At 43.5% G+C, this 22,207-nt stretch overlaps 1 protein-coding gene across 3 annotated transcripts; it reads right to left on the bottom strand.

The window, feature by feature from the left end:
• Positions 1-10,206: 10,206 nt before the first annotated feature.
• On the bottom strand, positions 10,207-21,954 carry LOC145824711 (GCN5-related N-acetyltransferase 9-like). 3 transcript variants are annotated; one of them, XM_082925169.1, is made up of 5 exons: positions 21,567-21,954; positions 21,125-21,312; positions 20,962-21,033; positions 18,575-18,662; positions 10,207-10,401 (listed from the first exon to the last, which is right to left on the bottom strand). In XM_082925169.1, exons 2-5 carry the CDS (start codon positions 21,207-21,209, stop codon positions 10,329-10,331), a joined length of 318 nt encoding a protein of 105 aa, XP_082781295.1. In that variant the 5' UTR covers positions 21,210-21,312; positions 21,567-21,954; the 3' UTR covers positions 10,207-10,328. The 3 variants fall into 3 exon arrangements, with proteins under 3 accessions (XP_082781295.1, XP_082781297.1, XP_082781296.1); XM_082925171.1 differs by having other exon boundaries at positions 20,962-21,028; positions 21,567-21,921; XM_082925170.1 differs by having other exon boundaries at positions 21,125-21,303; positions 21,567-21,921.
• Between the last annotated feature and the right edge of the window lie 253 nt (positions 21,955-22,207).

The following is a 22,207-nucleotide window of genomic DNA, read 5'->3' as shown; positions in this document are numbered from 1 at the left end:
GACCGGCCATCAAATGCTCAGTTTCATGGATGCTTTCTCTAGATACAACCAAATTCTGATGCACCCATCTGACCAGGAACACACCTCCTTCATCACCGATCGAGGCACCTACCATTACCGTGTAATGCCATTTGGGTTGAAAAATGCTGGAGCCACTTACCAACGGTTGGTTAATGCCGTCATTCATCACCAAATAGGCCGGAACATGGAAGTATATGTCGGCGACATGCCAGTCAAGAGCAAGCTCTCCACTAATCATCTGGCCGACCTGCAAGAGACCTTTACCACCCTACGAAAGCATCAAATGAAGCTCAATCCGGAGAAATGCGCCTTCAGCGTAGGATCTGGAAAGTTCTTGGGTTTCATGGTCCGTCAGCGGGGCATCGAAGCTAACCCCGAAAAGATCAAGGCCTTGATTGAAATGCAGTCACCCAGAATGGTTAAAATGGTTCAAAGGCTTACTGGCTGAGTTGCCGCCCTCAACCGCTACATTTCTCATGCAACGGACAAGTGCCTCCCCTTCTTCAAAGTTCTTCGGCAAACTCTTAAGTGGATGACAGAGTCCGAAGAGGCCTTTCAGTAGTTGAAACAGTGCATGGCCAAACCCCCCTACTTCTCAGGCAATCACGGGCGAACCCCTCTTCCTCTGTTTAGCCGTGTCAAACACCGTAGTCAGTACAGCACTCATCAGAGAGGACAGCTCTGTCCAACGACCGGTCTACTACATCAGTCAGGCTCTCAGAGGCACGGAACAAAATTACCCATTGTTAGAAAAAATGTCCTTGGCTTTGGTAAGCGCCTCCAGACGACTCTGTCCTTACTTCCAAGCCCATTCCATAGTGGTCCTCACTGACCAACCATTGAAGAAGATAATGCAACAACCAGAGCTTTCCAGCAGACTGATGCAATGGTCGGTCGAGTTCAGCCAATTTGACATCTCCTACCGGTCTCAAACGGCGATTAAAGGGCAGGCTGTTGCCGATTTCATCCTGGAATTCACTAATCCCACTCCAACCACAGCTCCTCCGCACCCACCACCCCCCACCGAGCCAGAAGACCCCCACTCTTGGACCCCCAGTGTCGACGGGTCATCTCGCAAAGAAGGCAGTGGGGCTGGTCTTATCCTCACCACCCCTGAGGGTAGTTATTTCAAATGTGCTCTCCGCTTTTTGTTCAACGCAAGCAATAATGAGGCTGAATATGAAGCATTGATCGCAGGTCTTCGCCTCGCCAGAGACATTGGTGTCATCCACATCCAAGTGTTCAGCGATTCCTAGCTCATTGTCGGACAAATCATGGGGGAATTAGATGCCAGGGAAGACACAATGCGGGACTATAGGGATATCGCACTCCCTCTTGCTCGCCTCTTCAATAATTTCCACATCAAACACATCCGTCGGACGAAAAAATCCAAAGTAGATGAAATGGCTCAGTTAGCTTCGGCAGACTAGTCAGACCTCAGCCACGGTGTCCGCCTCGAGTACCTAGCCCACCCTGTCATTTCCCCAACTCAGCAGCAAGTCTACTTCCTCCAAAATGAACCTATTTCATGGGCGGCTGACATCTTTCCATTTCTGACAACGGGGGAATTGCCAGCCGTCAAACAGCAGGCCGCCAAAGTCAGGGCCTGGTTATCCAACTACATTCTTGTCAGCGGCCTCTTGTACAAACGCAATTTTTCACGCCCATACCTGCGATGCCTCAATCCTGCTCAAGCAACCTACGTGATGAGGGAAGTCCATTAGGGTATCTGTGGTAATCATTCGGGTGCCCGGGCCCTAGCCCACAAAATACTTCGCACTGGTTATTTCTGGCCTACTCTCAATCAAGATGCGACAGACTTCGTGCCCAAATGTGATAAGTGCCAACGTTTTGCCAACATCCCTCATGCTCCTCCTACAGAGTTGATCACACTTTGCAGTCCTTACCCATTCGCCAAATAGAGGATCGACCTAGTTGGCCCATTGCCCACTGGTCGAGGCCAAACCAAATTCGCCATTGTCGCCATTGATTACTTCACTAAATGGGTGGAGGCAGAACCCCTTGCCACAATTACCGAGCGGAACACAACCAGATTCGTCTGGCAGTCGATCGTTTGCAGATTTGGCATCCCTCAAGCCATCATCTCCGACAACGGCAAACAATTCGACAATGCCAAGTTCAGGAAATTCTATGAAGAACTTCAAATCCAGCCATGTTTCTCTTCCCCAGGTCATCCCCAAGCCAATAGCCAAGTTGAGATTACCAACCGTTCTCTTCTCAAGATCATCAAAACTAAGCTGGAAGCCGCTAAGAGACTCTGGGCTGAGGAATTACCAAATGTACTCTGGGCCTACCGTACTACCGCTCGAACCCCCACTGGGGAGACCCCCTTTCGCTTAACATGCGGCGTTGAGGCGGTCATCCCAGTAGAAATCGGTCTGCCTACCCCAAGAATTCTACATCCGAATCCAAAACTGACTGAGGAGCAGCGCCGGGCAGACCTAGACCTAATTGAAGAGCTCCAAGAAACCACTGCTGTCAGACGGGCCTCATACCAACAAAAAATGAAAACACATTACATCCGCAAAGTTCGACCGAGGGAATTCGCCGTGGGGGACCTTGTTTTGTGTGAAGTAACCCTTTCCACCAAAAATCCGGCTGAGAGCAAATTGGTAGCCAAGTGGGACGGACCTTACGTTGTCAAAGCCAGACCTCGTCCGGGCAGTTACCGACTTCAGGACATGGAAGGCCGAGACCTCCCCCATCCGTGGAACGCCGAACACTTGAAGCGTTATTTTCAATAAATCCCTGTTTTTGTATTGATCAGTTATTATATTTTCTTATTAGGCAATCTACACCCTTGAATGTTCTTCTTCTTCTCTCACATGCTGTAAATTTCTGATCAAATGGGCTACACTTTACACGACAACAATCTTATATCTCAATTATCTGTGTGGTATCTCAATAACGTTTTGATTGCAGCACTCAGTTACAAGTCTCAGCCAGACTGAGCATGAAGAGCTCAGTCAGACTGAGTCACTTAAAGCCTTAGCCAGATTGAGCACGACAGGCCATAGCCAGACTGAGCATGAAGAGCTCAGCCAGACTGAGTCTCTTAAAGCCTCAGCCAGACTGAGCATAAAGAGCCCAGCCAGACTGAGTCACTTAAAGCCTCAGTCACACTGAGCATGAAGAGCTCAGCCAGACTGAGTTACTTGAAGAGGCAACCCGACCGAGTCAATCATGGCTCAACCCGAACTGAGCACGAATGAAGCGCTCAGCCAAGGCCATTCTTGCAACTTCATGATTGTGGCATAGTTGCCATACTTGGTCAAATTCTAGTTTAACGTTTTCCAAGTCAGACTGGCTCATCGCTGGGTCGTGATTCATAACTTCACGTTTTTAACATTCTTACATTTTAAACTTCACTCTGCATTGAGGTTTTCTTACATTTTAAACTTCACTCTGCATTGAGGTTTCCTTACATTTTAAACTTCACTCTGCATTGAGGTTTTCTTACATTTTAAACTTTACTCTGCATTGAGGTTTTCTTACATTTTAAACTTCACTCGCGTTGAAGTTTCCTTACATTTTAAACTTCACAATAATTTATACACAAGCCTTGTGTAAGTCACCACTTTAATTCTTTGCAAATCCTTAAACAATACAGACAATAGCATAAAAACACAAACACAACTCATAATTTTATTCATTCACAAACTTATACATAAGTTTATTACAGAAATTCCAAAAAAAAAACAAAAAAAAAACAAAAAAAACAAAAACAAACAAAACAACCAAAACTCTGAGTATAAATTTTGTTCACACCAATCATTCCTCTTCACTTGAGATGAGGTTTTCTTCTTCAACACCCTCATCTAAGGGGGTCTGGGCCACGTCGTCTTCGTCAATCTTTACACTGCTGAAGTCCAAGTCTGGGAGCAGCTCTTCTGCTTTGCGTTTAAACATCTTCCAGCCGCTGTCCCAGAACTTAGCCATCTCGTGTTTGTAGAAATCTGACAGCTGGAAGCTTTGGATCACTTCTTCTTCACTCCTACTCCCAGCGGTCGCCCCCGACGGGCCAGCCCCCCCAGACCCTTCTTTCGCCAAGTTGTTGGCGATCGCGGCATCGACAGCCATCTGAAAGTCAGCAGAACCCTTGAACTGCTCTACTGCTGCGACACATAAGTCGGGGTATGCTGCCCTTTCAGAGGCTACCTTGGTCCTTTCTTCCTCCAACTCCTTCTCCAACCCCGCTGTCTCTGCCGCTACCCTAGCGTGCTCGTCTGCCAGATTCTTCTCCAACCCCGCGATCTTCAGATCTGCTTCTTCCTTTTCTTTGATCGATTGGGCGCGCAGATCCTCATTACAAGTCATCGCCTCATCCCACCGTTCGTTGGCGACGGTGCAGGCTTTCTGGGCCTCTTCCAGCTTTTTCTGCTCGCCAACCAGTTGGAACTCGAGTGACACCACCTTGCGGCGTTCGTCCTCCAGCTCCAACTTGGTCGCGAGCAGCTCAGTATGGGCACGATCAGCAACATTGCCTTGCACCACCTCCAACACCTCCATCTTCTTGGCCTTCTAAGCCTCTTCCAACCCCCTAGCACACGCACTTCGTGCGGCCCTATGCCACCCTGCAGTCTCTCCCCTTAAGCTTTCAAGTTGAGCCTCCACTCCCTCCAATTTCGCCTTCAGTTGCCTCACTTTGCCTTTTGCAGCCGCCGCCTTGTTCAGAAGGACCCCTGCTAGGGCGGTCGCCTCCATTTGGGCAGAACACAACCCCCTTAGCAGTTCAGCCTCAGTGAAACTTGCCATCGAGTGCACGGCTGCATCCTCCACTACTCCTAGGAGGCGATCTGCAGCGTTTCTAGCCTCTATTCATTCTCCTCCTAGCCGCCCAGACACTGTAGGGGCATGGTAAAAAGCGATTTTCAGCCTGGCCCTCCCTTCTTCTCCTTGGGACGCAGGACCCCCCTTGGGCTGCTGCTCCACCCCCTCCAAGGGGCCAATCTCCCCACCCTCCACTTGTCTTTCAGGGATGGTCGCACAACCCTCCCCCCCTTCGCCCTCTCCTCCCGGCCCACATCAGAGGTCTCTTCTGGCACCACCCTCTTTCTTCTCTACAAGGTTGGCCTCTCCTCCCTCTCCCTTACCCTTCTCTTTTTCTTCACCACAACCTCCATCTCCTTGTTGGCCCTTTCCTTCAGAGGATCAATTGGGGGCGGTCGCGGCTCAAATTCACCCAAGTCCTTTTCCCACAGCGGTTTGGGGCGCGATCGGATCCTCTCCCTCGCGATTGGCTTCAGCGGCTAGTCTACCTGTGACTCTTTGAATTTATTGGCCGTGGCGAGAATAGTCCTATCCTCCGCCTCTTACGCCTTCCTTCTCGCCTTTAATTCCACCGGTTCCAGGTCTCCACCGGTCGGCTGAGGGCCCAACCTTACGGCAAAAAAAACTAACGGCTGAACGAGCTCGTCCCATTTGGCACCCTCATTCTTCCTCCATGCTTTCACTTTCTTCACCCTCTCCTCAGCTGCTGCCCCCAGCTTTGGCTCCACAGACATGGTGGGCACTCTCCACACCGTGAGCACTCTGACTCCTCCATTTGCGGACATGTAGAACCAACGCGGCCTCCACCCCTTTATTGATGATGGCAACCCCGCTACCAGGCTCTTCCCTGCTGCCACCTGTAAAGTGACCCAAGTTTCTTGATGCCCCGAGGCTTTGTAGCATGCAAAGAACTCGTCCACCGTCATAGCTGCCCCCTCATTCGCCCTTGGCCACGCGCTTGCACAGGCCAGTACAATCTTCCACACATTGGGCATTAGTTGACCCGACGCCACTTCTAACCGGTTTAGGACATCCACTACCACCTGCGGAAGCGGCAACCTCAGCCCTCCCTTCAACGCCTCCTCGTAGAGGGCAAACTCCCCCGATCGAGCGTCAGATGGCCTCTCCTTCGTTGTCGACAGCTTTAACTCTATTCTGCCGGGAATCTGGTATTTCTCGCGTATGCCCGCCAACTCCTCTGTGGTAACGGTCGACTTGTCGACCTTCGTATGCCAGTGATCTGGCTCAACCTAGCTGATTGGTTGCGCAACCGCTATCATTGTGGACGAACGAGGTCGCCCCACCAGCTCCCCCTCGCTTCCCACTCGCCTCTCCGTCCGGTATTGTTCTGCCAAATCCACCGCATCGTCGTCGCCCAGTGGATCAACCCTCGCGGTTGTTGCTTCTTCTTGGGCCATCGCTCTTGTGTGTCTGTGAATAGCTTCAGATGCTGGTGCGAGATAGTCCACAAAATGTTGCAAAGGGGTATCACTTGACACAAAGGGGTTTACACTTGGAATATTTTGGTTGTTTTGCAAAGAGATACGTAAAACGGATAATACCAAATGCCCAAGGTTTGCCTATATTCCAAGGATCACAATTAAATTTTGCCAGTTTGAAAATTTTCAAAAATCCGCCAAAAATGTCTCTTTAACACCCTATATTGACCTATCGTTTCATTTCTTGCTCAACACCTAGCCTTCCCCGTCATGGGATTCCGCCACGTGTACGCCCACGATCCACTGCCCCTTTTCCCACGTGCCCTGCCACCCCTTGAGCCCCGCTCACCGCCACTTGGTTACCCTGTGCGATCGGCCCTCCTCATGGTTGGTCCCTCCACTCGGTCACCCGTCGCGGTCGGCCCTCCTCATGGTTGGCCCCTCCACTCGGCCACCCTTTGCGGTCGGCCCTCCTCATGGTCGGTCCCTCCACTCGACCACCCTTCGCGGTCGACCCTCCTTATAGTCGGTCACCCCTCTCGGTCGGCCGTCACCCTGCCGGTCTCTCACAACCCTCATTTTCTTCATTATTCCCTTCGTTGGACTAAAGCTACACTTGGGAATTGGGGACTACTGACATGGGTAAGCCCATAAAGATTATAGCCCACCATTTAGGGCCCAGTACGTAACTCAAATACTAAAACCCAGCATTGCTAATGCCCTACGTAGCAATAAGAACCAATGACATCAAGACACATGGGAAGAGAAGGGCAAGCCACATAAGTAGACAAAGATCTGTAAAGTTATTGCCACTGCACATCGCCATTAATGAAGCCCCTTACAGCATTTATTGCGATAACCCCTCTCCGTTGGGACAGAACGCCTTCACCATGAACTAGGTAAGCTAGAACATAGACTTTCGGCCGACATGACAGGTCGGAAGGGACAACGAAATGATTACCAGAGGATATAAGCAGACGTCGAAGACAAGAAAAAGGTTAAGCTTTCTAACTCCAATCTATCTCTGCATTCCACCTCCCTCTCTCTCTAACTTGCTCATCGGAGGGTTCACAGGGGGACTCCCCGTTCCCCGTTGAACTCTTATGCAGGTTCCTCTATGGGCTTGGTCACTCAGACACCGGTTTGGGAAGCGTGGATTAGTCCGACCCGTTCCGTCTGGAACCCGGTGAATCATCAATTATTGTATAAGAGAGCCATTAATAATTTTATTTTTTTAGTTAATTATGTTAAACTAAAAAATTTGACCAGGATATATTTATAAATTTTCAAATTACAGTGGATAATTCATAATTTAGACAAACCACAATATGTGTATTTGCAATTTACCACAGTAACCTTCTATGTATCTTCTTTTGGTGTATCAAGTGTCATTGAACTTAAATCTCCATTAATCACCGATTGATCTCGTCTAGTAGTTGCATTTCTCACTGTCTACATAGACTCTTGCAATATTGAACAATGTCTATAGGCCCTCAATTTTAAGGATTGTAAATAATAAGTATAAAATAGGGTTTTTTTTTTTAAGGTCCCTCGTATTAAGATTTTATAGCATAAAGGACATCTAATTTTTTCATAATGTCTAAGGTCTCTCAAGTTGATCCAGAGAAAATTCACGTCACAGATAAAATTGGTCCAGAGAAATTCGTCCCGGAATTTCTCTAGACTTTCCAAAATTTCTCAGACCTTTCCTAAACTCCCCCCTGTAAATTTCTCTGCCCTCCCCTTCTCCAAATTTCTCTTCCTTCCATATACTTCCCATTCTCCCAGAGAAATTTCTCTGCCTTTCCACAAAATTAAATCTCCAGAGAAATTTTAAATTTCTTTGCCCTCCCTGTCTCTCCTAGACTCAACACTCCAGAGAAATTTGAAAATTTCTTTGACTTCACTGACCTTCCCACAAAATTACCTCTCCAGAGAAATTTTAAGTTTCTCTGGCCTCCTTAGCCTTTCATGGACTCTCCAGAGAAATTACAAATTTCTCTGCCTTGCATATACTTCCCATATAACAAAACCATCTCAGAACAGAAGCAATAAATAAAAAAGAAACCAAAAAAAACAAAAACAAAAACAAAATCAAGTCCTAATTTTCTATTGTTTGTTGATGAATAAATATAGAGATTGAAATGGAGTTCCAGATACCAAAAGCGTTGGCGGAGAAGAGAGCAGTCTAGGTGCCCCATTGATCATGGGGAGAAATGAGAGGGAGATTAAAATACAATGATCTAACAGTTAGGGGAACGAACCGAATTGGGGTTTGTTGTCGGTAAAATGAGAGGAGAGAAGAGGGGGGATTGATAATGATCTTCTTGTTTGATATGCGAGGATGATGATGATGATGATGAATATTGGGGTTTTGAACTAAAACTGATGGCCGTCGCGGAGACTGTTGTGCAGATGTTTTGGCGGGAACAGAAGAAGCACGAGCGTTGCTGCTGCTGCAGGAGTGTTTGAGTTGTATTATGGCGAAAGAGCTATGTCTGCGTTGAGGCCATTAACGGCGAGTATGTCGGAGTTTTTGTTAGGGTCTGGTTTTGATCGAATCACAGAGAGAGAGAGAGAGAGAGAATGATGAAAGCCCTAGCTAGAACAAAGAAGAAAGCGTGAAAGTGAATTTTCTCTGGAATATACGGGTGTAGAATCAAGGGACCTTAAACATTATAAAATAATATTGTGGATCTCTTCTAATACAAAAAATGGGAGAGGGAACTTAGATTAATTTTTCCTGTAAAATATTAAATTATTATGGAACATTTATTAATAAGTCCTATATTTATAATTTATGGACCATTTACTCTCATAAATATTTTTATGAACACATAAGTCCTATTTGACATTAAAATTGTTCAAAGAAAGTATCCACAAATTTAGAAACATAATAAGATAATAGTGTATACATTATAATGATGTCACATTGTCACATTTTAAGAATGACACATTTGGAAATAATTTAATAAGACAATAGTGTATAAATGTCTCATTGTCATATTTTAAAAAAAATGACACATTTGATAAAAGTTTAATAAGGCAACACATTTGACCAAAATTTAATAAGACAATAGTGCATAAATGTTCTATTGTCATATTTTAATAAGATTAAACACATTTGGAAAAAGTTTAATAAGATAATAATGTACATATTAGAATGATGTCACATTATTATATTTTAAGAATGACGCATTTGACAAAACTTTAATAAGATTATAATGCACAAATGAAACACACCCACATTTAGAATCTTTCGGAAATAGTAAAAAAATCTCACGGTGTACCTTTTTTAAATTTAATGGGACTTAACAGTCTACATTAAAAGTCATGGGACTTTCCACTACATCACTACAAAAATTTCAATTTTTTGCGACGGCAAAATGCCGTTGCAAATACTGCAAATGCCGTCTCAAAAAAATTTTTGCGACGGCAAGTGGGGGGTCACAATAAAGGGCGTTACTAAAAGGTTTTAGCAACGGAACAATGCCGTCGCCTTTTTTTTTTTGTGACGGGAAAGTTGCCTTTTTGCGACGGAATTCTGCTGTCGGCATTAATATGTATAAATCTGAGATTTTTTGAGACGGCACTGTGTTGCTGTTGCAAAAAGTGTTATTTGCCACAGCAGTCGCGAAAGTGTTTTTATTGGAACGGGATACATGCCGTCGGTAAAAGATTATTTGCGACGACAAAGAATACCATCATGAAAGGTTTTTTGTTTCAACTGTTGCCAATATCTTTTCCGATGGCATTGCTTACGTTGCAAAAAAAACTGGTTCTAATGTTTTTTGAGACGGTGTGGTGCCGTCTCCAAAAAAAAAAAAAAAAAAAATTTGCAATAAAATTATTAAAAATATGAAAATTACCTGTATTAAATGAAAAATAACTGAAAAAGAAACCGATAATTACATGATAATATAAAAATTTCAGTATAAAAATAACAATTCATCCATAATAAAAATATTCTTCCATTCATAACAACACATCAACAAAATTATCCCACTACGTAATGTTGCATAATACATATACAACGTTTAAATACATAATGTTGTTCACAATTCAAAATAACGTAAATCAAAAACAAAAGTTTTCTTCATGATTCTTCTGTGGGTAACAAAAACGAAAGTTAGTCACAATTTTCACACGCCTGCATTCAACAAGAAGCAAACTGTTACTCGAAAAATATCTAAAAACAAAAAATAAAAATAATTAATGACAATATAATTATGTGTTAATATTTTAATTACAAAAAAACATAAAAAATTAACTACTATATAATTACAAAGATAATTAAGCAAATAATTTTGGCTAGACAGAAATACGGCTCTAACTCCCTCACCGAGAACCCGATTGGAGTCCTGTCTTCTCCCACAAGTCTCTCGTACCTAGGCAGTCGTGTGTGCCAAGTTTTGTGCTAAGACGCCGTTTGATGATTTTGCGGCGTCGACACCTTGAATTCAAATTTCTTAAGGTACTAGTTTGTCTAAACCGAAATCCGGCTCTAACTCCCAAACCGGGAACCCGATTCGAGCCTCGTCTTCTCTCACAAATCTCTCGTGCCTAGGCGGTCGTGTCTGCCAAGTTTCGTGCTAATCCGACCCCGTTTGGTGATTTTGGGGCGCCAACACCTCGAATTCAAGTTTCTTAAGGAACTAGTTTGCCTAGAGTGAAATCTAGCTCTCACTTCCAAATCGGGAACCCAATTGGAGTCCTGTCTTCTTCCACAAGTCTCTCGTGCCTAGGCGGTCGTGTGTGCCAAGTTCCGTGCTAAACCAACGCGGTTTGGTGATTTTGGGGCATCAACACCTCGAATTCAAATTTCTTAAGGAACTAGTTTGCCTAGACCGAAATCCTGCTCTAACTCCCAAACTAAGAACCCGATTCAAGTTCCGTCTTCTCCCACAAGTCTCTCGTGCCTAGGCAGTCGTGTGTGTCAAGTTTCGTGCTAATCTGACATTGTTTGGAGATTTTGGGGGTGTCAACATCTCGAATTTAAATTTCTTAATGAATTAGTTTGCCTAGACCGAAATCCAGCTCTAACTCCCAAACTGGAAACCCGATTGAAATCCCGTCTTCTCCCACAAGTCTCTCGTTCCTAGGTGGTCGTGTATGCCAAGTTTCGTGCTAAACCGAAACCGTTCGGTGATTTTGGGGTGTCAACACCTCGAATTCAAGTTTATTAAGGAACTAGTTTGCCTAGAGTGAAATCCCGTTGTAACTCCCAAACCGGGAACCCGATTCGAGTCCCGTCTTCTCCCACAAGTCTCCCGTGCCTAGGCGGTCGTGTGTGCCAAGTTTCATGCTAATCCGACCCCGTTTGATAATTTTGGGGCGTCAATACCTCGAATTCAAGTTTCTTAATGAACTAGTTTCCTTAGAGTGAAATTCGGCTCCAACTCCCAAACCGAGAACCCGATTCGAGCCCCGCCTTCTTCCACAAGTCTCTCATGCTTAGGCGGTTGTGTGTGTCAAGTTTCGTTCTAATATGACATTGTTTGGAGATTTTGGGATGTCAACACCTCAAATTCAAATTTCTTAATGAACTTGTTTGCTAAGATTGAAATCCAGCTCTAACTCCAAAACCGGGAACTTGATTGGAGTCCCTTCTTCTCCAACAAGTCTCTCGTGCCTAGGCGTTCGTGTGTGTCAAGTTTCGTGCTAAACCGACGCCGTTTGGTGATTTTGGGGTGTCAACACCTCGAATTCAAGTTTCTTAAGGAACTGGTTTGCCTAGAGTGAAATCCAGCTGTAACTACCAAACTGGGAATCCGATTCGAGCCCCGTCTTCTCCAACAAGTCTCTCGTGCCTAGGCGGTCGTGTGTGTCAAGTTTCGTGTTAATCTGACACTGTTTGGAGATTTTAGAGCATCACCACCTCAAATTCAAGCTTCCTAAGGAACTAGTTAGCCTAGAGTGAAATTAAGCTCTAACTCCCAAACCGAGAACCCGATTCGAGTCCCTTCTTCTCTCACAAGTCTCTCGTGCCAATGCGGTCGTGTGTTCCAAATTTCGTGCAAATTCGACGCCATTTGGTGAATTTGGGGCATTAACACCTTGAATTCTAAGTTTCTTAAAGAACAAGTTTGCCTAGACCGATATCTGACTCTAACTCTCAAACCGGGAACCCAATTCGAGTCCCGTCCTCTCCCACAAGTCTCTCGTGACTAGGCAGTCATGTGTGCCAAGTTTCGTGCTAATCCGACCCCGTTTGGTGATTTTGGGGCATTAACACCTCGAGATCTAAGTTTCTTAAAAAGCTAGTTTTCCTAGAGTCAAATCCGGCTGTAACTCCCAAACCGGGAACCCGATTCGAGTCCCGTCTTCTCCCACAAGTCCCTCATGCCTAGGCGGTCATGTGTGCCAAGATTCATGCTAATTTGACGGCGTTTGGCGATTAGGGGGTTTAACACCTCGAATTCTAAGTATTTTAAAGAACTAGTTTGCCTAGATCGAAATCTAGCTCTAACTCCCAAACCGGGAACCCGATTCGAGTCCCGTCCTCCTCCATAAGTCTCTCGTGCCTAGGCGGTCATGTGTGCCAATTTTCGTGCAAATCTGACCCCGTTTGGTGATTTTGGAGCGTTAACACCTCGAGATATAAATTTCTTAAAAAAACTAGTTTGTTTAGAGTGAAATCAGGCTCTAACTCCCAAACGGGAACCCGATTCGAGTCTCGTTTTCACCCACAAGTCTCTCATGCCTAGGCGTTCGTGTGTGCCAAGTTTCGTGCTAAACCAATGCGGTTTGGTGATTTTTGGGCATCAAAACCTCGAATTCAAATTTCTTAAGAAACTAGTTTGCCTAGACCGAAATCTGACTTAAACTCCCAAATCGGGAACCCGATTTCAGCCCCGTCTTCTCCCACAAGTCTCTAGTGCCTAGGCGGTCGTGTGTGTCAAGTTTTGTGCTATTCTGACATTGTTTGGAGATTTTGGGGAGTCAACACCTCGATTTCAAATTTCTTAATGAACTAGTTTGCCTACACCGAAATCCGGCTCTAACTCCCAAACTGGAAACCCGATTGGAGTCTCGTCTTCTCCCACAAGTCTCTTATGCCTAGGCGGTTGTCTGTGCCAAGTTTTGTACTAAACCGACACTGTTTGGTGATTTTGGGGCGTCAACACCTCGAATTTAAGTTTCTTAAAGAACTAGTTTGCCCAGAGTGAAATTCGGCTGTAACTCCCAAACCGAGAACCCGATTCGAGTCCCGTCTTCTCCCACAAGTCTCTCGTTCCTAGGCGGTCATGTGTGACAAGTTTCGTGCTAAACCAACGCGGTTTGGTGATTTTGGGGCATCAATACCTCGGATTCAAATTTCTTAAGGAACTAGTTTGCCTTGACCGAAATTCGGTTTTAACTCCCAAACTGGGAACTCGATTCGAGCCCCGTCTTCTCTCACAAATCTCTCGTGCCTAGGTGGTCGTGTGTGTCAAGTTTCGTGCTAATCTAACATTTTTTGCAGATTTGCTGTGTCAACACCTCGAATTCAAGTTTCTTAATGAACTAGTTTGCTTAGAGTGCAATCCGGCTTCAACTCCCAAACCGGAAACCCAATTGGAGTCTCGTCTTCTCCCACAAGTCTCTCGTTCTTAGGTGGTCATGTGTGCCAAGTTTCGTGCTAAACCAACGCCGTTTAGTGATTTTGGGGCGTCAACACCTCGAATTCAAGTTTCATAAGAACTAGTTTGCCTAGAGTGAAATCCGGCTCTAACTTCCAAACCGGGAACCCGGTTGGATTCCCGTCTTCTTTCGTAAGTCTCTCGTGCCTAGGCGGTCGTGTGTGCCAAATTTCGTGCTAAACTGACACCGTTTGGTGATGTTGCGGCGTCAACACCTCAAATTCAAGTTTCTTAAGGAACTAGTTTGCCTAGAGTAAAATCCGGCTCTGACTCCCAAACCGGGAACATGATTCAAGCCCTGTCTTCTCCCACAAGTCTCTCATGCCAAGGTGGTTGTGTATGTCAAGTTTCGTGCTAATCTGACGCTGTTTGGAGATTTTGGGGCGTCAACACATCGAATTCAAGTTTCTTAAGGAACTAGTTTGCGTAGAGTGAAATTCGGCTTGAACTCCAAAATTGGGAACCTGATTTGAGTCCCTTCTTCTCCCACAAGTCTCTCATGCCAAGGCGGTTGTGTGTGCCAAGTTTCGTGGTAATTTGACGTTGTTTGGTGATTTTGGGGCATTAACACCTCGAATTTTAAGTTTCTTAACGAACTAGTTTGTCTCGAGTCAAATCCGGCTGTAACTCCCAAACCAGGAACCCGGTTCGAGTCCCATCTTCTCCCAGCAGTCTCTCGTGCCTAGGTAGTCGCGTACGTCAAGATTCATGGTAATTCGATGCCGTTTGGTGATTTTGGGTCATTAACACCTCGAATTCTAAGTTTTCTAAAGAACTAGTTTGCCTAGACCGAAATCTGGCTCTAACTCCCAAACCGGGAACCCGATTCGAGTCCCGTCCTCTCCCACAAGTCTCTCGTTCCTAGGCAGTCATGTGTGCCAAGTTTCGTGCTAATCCGACCCCGTTTGGCGATTTTGGGGCGTTAACACCTCGAGATCTAAGTTTCTTAAAAAATTAGTTTGTCTAGAGTGAAATTTGACTCTAACTCCTAAACCGGGAACCCGATTTGAGTCCTATCATCTCCCACTAGTCTCTCGTGCCTAGGCGATCGTGTGTGCCAAGATTCATGCTAATCCGACGTCGTTTGGTGATTTTGAGGCGTTAACACCTCGTATTCTAAGTTTTTTAAAGAACTAGTTTGCCTGGACTGAAATCTGACTCTAACTCCCAAACCGGGAACCCGATTCGAGTCCCGTCCTCTCCCATAAGTCTCTCATGCCTAGGTGGTCATTTGTGCCAAGTTTCGTGCTAATTCGACCTCGTTTGGTGATTTTGGGGCGTTAACACCTCGAGATCTAAGTTTCCCTAAAACTAGTTTGTCTATAGTGAAATCTGGCTTTAACTCCCAAACCGAGAACCCAATTGGAATGCCATCTTCTCCCACAAGTGTCTCGGGCCTAGGCGGTCGTGTGTGCCAAGTTTCGTGCTAATCCGATGCCGTTTGGTGATTTTGGGGCGTTAACACCTCGAATTCAAGTTTCTTAAGGAACTAGTTTGCCTAGAGTGAAATCCGGCTGTAACTCCCAAACCGGGAACTCGATTCGAGCCCCGTCTTCTCCCACAAGTCTGTCATGCCTAGGTGGTCGTGTGTGTCAAGTTTCGTGCTAATCTGACATTGTTTGGAGATTTTGGGGCGTCAACACCTCGAATTCAAATTTCTTAATGAACTTGTTTGCCTATATCGAAATCCGGCTCTAACTCCCAAACTGGGAACCCGATTGGAGTCCCATCTTCTCCTACAAGTCAAACGTGCCTAGGCGGTCGTGTGTGCCAAGTTTCGTGTTAATCTAACGCCGTTTCGTGATTTTGGGACGTTAACACCTCGAATTCAAGTTTCTGAAGGAACTAGTTTGCCTAGAGTGAAATCCGGCCGTAACTCCCAAACTGGAAACCCGATTCGAGTCTCATCTTCTGCCACAAGTCTCTAGTTCCTAGGCGGTCGTGTGTGCCAAGTTTCGTGCTAAACCAACGCAGTTTGGTGATTTTGGGGAATCAACACCGTAAATTCAAATTTCTTAAGGAACTAGTTCGCCTTGACCGAAATCCGGCTCTAACTCCCAAACTGGGAACCCGATTCGAGCTCCGGCTTCTCCCACAAGTCTCTCGTGCCTAGGCGGTCGTGTGCGTCAAGTTTCACGCTAATCTGACATTGTTTGGAGATTTGGGGGCATCAACACCTCGAATTCAAATATCTTAATGAACTTGTTTGCCAAGATCGAAATTCGGCTCTAACTCCCAAACAGGGAACCCGATTGGAGTCCCGTCTTCTCCCACAAGTCTCTCGTGCCTAGGCGGTCGTATATGCCATGTTTCGTGCTAATCCGACGCCGTTTGGTGATTTTGGAGTGTTAACACCTCGGATTCAAGTTTCTTAAGGAACTAGTTAGCCTAGAGTGAAATCCGGCTGTAGCTCCCAAATCGGGAACCCGATTAGATTCCCGTATTCTCCCACAAGTCTCTCGTGCCTCTACGGTTGTGAGTGCCAAGTTTTGTGCTAGTCCGACCGTGTTTGGTGATTTTGGGACGTTAACAGCTCGAATTCGAATTTTCTTAAAGAACTAGTTTGCCTAGATTGAAATCCGGCTTTAACTCCCAAACCGAGAACCCGATTCGAGTCTTGCCTTCTCCCACAAGTCTCTCATGCCAAAGCGGTCGTGTGTGCCAAGTTTCATGGTAATCCGATGCCATTTGGTGATTTTGGGGCATTAACATCTCGAATTCTAAGTTTTTTAAAAAACTAGTTTGTCTGGAGTGAAATTCGGCTCTAACTCCCAAATCGAGAACCCGATTCGAGTCCCGTCTTCTCCCACAAGTTTCTCGTGCCAAGGCAGTCGAGTGCGCCAAGTTTCATGCTAAACCGTCACCGTTTGGTGATTTTGGGGCGTCAACACCTTGAATTCAAGTTTTTAAGCAACTAGTTTGCCTAGAGTAAAATCGGGCTCTAACTCCCAAACCAAGAACCCGATTGGAGTCCCGTCTTCTCCCACAAGTCTCTCGTGCCTAGGTGGTCGTGTGTGCTGTGTTTCATGCTAATTCGACCCCGTTTGGTGATTTTGGGACGTTAACGCCTCGAATTCTAAGTTTCTTAAAAAACTAGTTTGTCTAGAGTGAAATCCGGCTCTAACTCCCAAACCCGGAACCCGATTCGAGTATCGTCTTCTCCCATAAGTCTTTCGTGCTTAGGCAGTCGTGTGTGCCAAGTTTTATGCTAATCCGACGCCATTTGGTGATTTTGGGACATTAACACCTCGAATTCTAAGTTTTTTAAATTACTTGTTTGCCTAGACTGAAATTTGGCTCTAACTCCCAAACCGGGAACCCGATTCGAGTCTTATTTTCTCCCACAAGTCTCTCGTGCCTAGGCGGTCGTGTGTGCCATGTTTCGTGCTAATCCGACACCATTTTGTGATTTTGGGGCGTTAACACCTCGAATTCTAAGTTTTTTAAAGAACTAGTTTGTTTAAAGTGAAATCCAGCTTTAACTGCCAAATCGGGAACCCGATTCGAGTCCCGTCTTCTCCCACAAGTCTCTCGTGCCTAGGCGGTCGTGTGTGCCAAGTTTCACCCTAATCCGACGTCGTTTGGTCATTTTGGGGCGTTAACACCTTGAATTCTAAGTTTTTTTAAAGAACTAGTTAGCCTAGATTGAAATCCGGCTCTAACCCGTCTTCTCCCACAAGTCTCTCGTGCCTAGGCGGTTGTGTGTGCCAAGTTTCGTGCTAATCCGACCCCGTTTGGTGATTCTGGGGCGTTAACACCTCGAATTCTAAGTTTCTTAAAAAACTAGTTCGTCTAGAGTGAAATCCGGCTCTAACTCCTAAACCGGGAACCTGATTCGAATCCCGTCTTCTCCCACAAGTCTCTCGTGCCTAGGCGGTCGTGTGTGCCAAGTTTTGTGCTAGTCTGACGCGGTTTTGTGATTTTGGGGCGTTGACCTCTCAAATTCTAAGTTTTTTAAAGAATTAGTTTGCCTAGACTGAAATCCGGCATGTCCGTTATGACCTATCAACTCGTGGAAAATGGAATTCCTAGCCTCTAAAGTTCGGAAATCCTCAGGTAGCATGAAGAGTTGACGATTAAGCTCATCATGTATTGATTAAGACATACAAGTAAAATATACTTAAACTATGTCTGTCATAAACTATGCTTCACTTGTTGAAGTAAAATCATGTAATATAATTAGTATCAACATTAATATACATACAAAACATATATATATATATAGACAGAGAGTTTAATACTTCATTTGTTGCTTTTAAAAAAATCATCAACCAGGGAAAAAAACATTGTTGTAGCATCCACATCTTTAACAACTTCAGACTAAAGTAAAATAGTAACCAAAACAAAAGAATCATAATGGTCAGAAGGAAAATATGGTTGTACATGGACACATATACTTTGGACTTAATTATAAATGAAAATAAGAAGAGATCAGCAATCAGTGATAATGAAATATTATGTGACTCCCAGTCATCATTGGCACTATCATAAGAAGAAAATGAAAGGCATGTACCTTTTAGGCTCAACTATCATTATTTCAATCTCTACCATTTGGGAATCATCCAAGTCATTCATGTATATATTCATTGGACTTAATTATAAATGAAAATAAGAAGAGATGAGCAATAAATGATAATGAAATAATTTGCGACTCCCAGTCATCATTGGCACTATCATAAGAAGAAAATGAAAGGCATGTACCTTTTGGGCTCAGCTATCATTATTTCAATCTCTGCCATTTGGGAATCATCCAAGTCATTCATGTATATATTCCCATCACCAACCATGGCTGGAAAAAAGGGCATATCATTTATAGACATGAATTTAGCACATACAGATAAGAAGCATAAAGAAGTCAAGTGGGGTATTTCATACGCCTATAAAAATTAAAGAAAAATCCATACGCAAATAAAAATTAATCTCCCTCAATTATGATTCAATTTTGACTTCTTCCTTCTCAAAGTAGTGTTAGTGCTTTTAAATGCAATCAACTAGTGGAAAAGGTATTTCATATATTGAGAATAGTATTGGGAAGCTTGTAAATGGTAGGCAGTAATCCGATGATGAACATGGAAATAATAGAAATTTAAAGTTTATATGCATACATTAGCCATCACAAGTACAAGTTTTCATCACTGAATTATATATTTAATATTTTAAAAGGTTAATAAACCCAATTAAAAATTTACTACCCCTCAAAAATACTGCAGGAATAGAAAGTGAAGAATTAAATTCTCTTTAGCAATTTTACGCATTCATAAAATCCATGCATATGTGATCAATTATAATCTTAACCAAGAGATGTCCCCACTGAAAAGCAACTACAAATTACAATCATTTTAGGTTATGTCTGATTCAAAGATTTCAGAGGAGAAAAAAAAAAAAAAAAGAGAAGGGAGAAAGTGAAAAAATATAAGCTAATTTTTTGACACTTTTCCCTCCCCATTTCCTTTCCCTCTACAAATCTCTACTTAAATCCATAAATCCAAAAACAACCTCAGGGAGCAACTTCCGTTCCCAAGACAAGGAAGCATCTACAATGCTCAAGCCAATACATTCCAATTAACAGTATAATCAATAACAACCAAATATCTATATCTACATTAGTACGAAGTGACTTAATCATCTATATTTGTCATTCTTTTTAAAATTAATCAAAAATATTTGAGCATTTAGCGAAAATTAATGGTGCTTTAGCAAAGAGGATAAAAATTAGAGATTTTCATTTTTAGCACAACTCTGTCCTCAACATCCAAAACTCTAACCTTTCTTATAAGTGCCAATCACAAAACTCAATTCCATAAAAATGAACAATCAAATTTATCCAACAAATTCAAGGGAAGTTCACAGAACCAATTATACACGAGAATCTAGCCTTCACAAAACAAAACAAAAACAAAAAAGAAGAGGGTAAGTAAGTCATATATTTTATACCAAAAAATTAGATATTACAATGAAGTTCATTACATGCCTAAAAGGCAACACGCCCTTCAAAAAGGAAAAACACTCCTTGCTACTAACACACAATATAATCCACTAAACAGATTTAAATAAGCTCAAAGCGAGGCTAAAGCAATACAACACATTGGACAAATAAATTTTAAATAAATTTCAGTCCAATCAACACTATTTGGTCAAGAAAACCCACCAAGGCTTCCAAACCAGCCCATAGTCTTAAACAAAACTGCCTATGGTTTTGAAACAAACCCAGCATGGATTTGAACAAACCAGCAGCAAATACTGCAGCAGCTCCTTAGCAACTCAGCAGCAACAACAGTAGGCACACATGGAGATCATTCGGCCAAAACTTCAGCTGTGCTCGAACAAAATACCATCTCCAACAAATATAAAAATCTCATGGGAGCCCACAAACTCAAGCCTTTTTGATATCACTCTTAATGGCAAATCAAAGATTTCCAGAAAAGCACACAGAAATTTACCTAGCAACAAGAACCACCACAAGATCTTGCATACACAAACAAGAATCTAGAAAGGAAAGGGAAAATTTCATAGCAATTCTAGATAACCAAAGTGGGTTCTTAGTTCTCACCATGAAAGCTAGAACACAAAAAATGGAGAACACCAGAAAACACCTCATCCACCATGTAGAAGCAAACTCTTGAAGCAAGAGAAGGGATAACCCAAGAGATTAGACTCTATAGCATAGAGGAGATATCTCAAAAACACAAATCTCCTCGCAAAATAAATAAATAAATAAATAAAAAGAAAATAGTGTAGCCTAGGGGGAGGCATCAGGGTACTAAGGGGAGAAGATGGGATTGTATAATAGCCCCCTTTCCATGGCTATGGAAAGCCATAAAAAATCTCTACAGAGACCTTTTTCAACGGTGGTTAACCTTCACAAAATTGATACAAGCACAATTATAAGCACATATGTGTATGAAATTATCAATACAATAAAGAAATTTCATTAATATCAAGTTATCAACAATACTCCACACTGACTATACATGACAACCAAAATTCAATTGCAATTGCAAACAACAAGAGTATCAAAGAACAGTAATAAAATAAAAAAATAAAAACCATTCAGTAAATAAAAGAGGGGGTGTGCAACTCCAACTGACCTTCAACATGGGCATCTCCATGGATGAAGTATCCAACAACCAATTCTTTATCCAAGACTATGAAAGTCTGCTCTGTAGAACAAACCCAACTTCAATAAGGAAATAATTGATCAAAACAAAGAGAACCCAGTTGAGATATTGATAAGAGAGAGGAGGGGGTTACTGTGGGGGTCTTGGGTCCAGGACAGCTGCATCTGGTACTCCTCATGGTAATGATTAAGTTGATTCATGCAGGCAATAATAGTCATGCCTCTGTGTCACCTTTTTCTTCTCCTCCATCAAATGGCATCACAATTCCATTTTTTCCATTGCCACCATCTCCATCTCCATCATTATACCCATCTTCAAATTCTGATCAACTTATTAGTGTTTGTTTATTGCTCTTAGAGCTTTTGCTTTCTTTCTTTTTTATCTCGTAATTAATTTTTATTTTTTGTTGGTGTATTATGATGTACTCTAATTTTAATGGATGTGCATGATAAGCGATGGAGTCAGAATTAATCAAAAATGAGATTTTGTAAATAAATAAAAAAACTACTAAAAGTAAACACTATCCAATTAATCAAAAATGAGATTTTGTAAATAAATAAACATAGAGCACTTACAGCTCTGAGACGGAAACTCCGGCGGGAATGAGATCTGGAGGAGAAGATGGAAGGAGGAGGGAGTTGAGAGTGGAAGGGTTTGCGAAGACCGTTGTTCGTTGCTAGCCATTACTCGCTGCTGCTCATCGTCGTCGTCGTTCACTCTCGTCACTCGCTACTCACTCGTTGTTCACCCTCGTCGTCCTTCACCCTCTTCAATGTATGGCAATGCTGAATGCTGGAACCCCATAAAGCTTTTAGGGATTTTGGGGATTTTGGTTTCAAAAGCTTTTAGGGATTTTGGATTTTGGTTTCAGAAAGGTTTTTAGGGATTTCGGAAGAACTTGATCGCAAATGGGAAACAAATGAGTGGGATAGAAAATTTTTAGTTTTTACGACGGCATATATTAAACCGTCACAAATGATAAACATTAACAAATAAAACGACGTCGTTTTTTTTGCGAAATTGTCCACTCTTTGCGACAGTAAACTTTCCCGTCTCAATTTTTTTTTTGGTGACGGTAAACCAGGCGTCGCAATTGTTCCTGTATTTTTCTTGTGCATTCATTAGCGACGGGGTCACTATCGTTGCAAAAGGTCATTTTTGGCGACGGCAGATACACGCCGTCGCAAAAGACTTTTTTTGGCGACAGCAGCTACAC

The sequence above is a fragment of the Camellia sinensis genome, chromosome 4, assembly GCF_055761805.1.
Source record: "Camellia sinensis isolate YWXY chromosome 4, ASM5576180v1, whole genome shotgun sequence".
NCBI classification, from domain to species: domain Eukaryota; kingdom Viridiplantae; phylum Streptophyta; class Magnoliopsida; order Ericales; family Theaceae; genus Camellia; species Camellia sinensis.
This window is presented reverse-complemented; position numbering and strand designations above follow the sequence as displayed.

What these genes read in the sequence shown, in the direction of transcription:
- LOC145824711 (XM_082925169.1), bottom strand. Translation starts at nt 21,209, where the DNA reads ATGACTATTATTGCCTGCATGAATCAACTTAATCATTACCATGAGGAG. An exon ending in CTGGACCCAAGACCCCCACA is followed by an intron (nt 21,034 to 21,124) that starts GTAACCCCCTCC and finishes TTTGTTCTACAG; the next exon opens with AGCAGACTTTCATAGTCTTG. An exon ending in ATGATAGCTGAGCCCAAAAG is followed by an intron (nt 10,402 to 18,574) that starts GTACATGCCTTT and finishes TGTTGAATGCAG; the next exon opens with GCGTGTGAAAATTGTGACTA.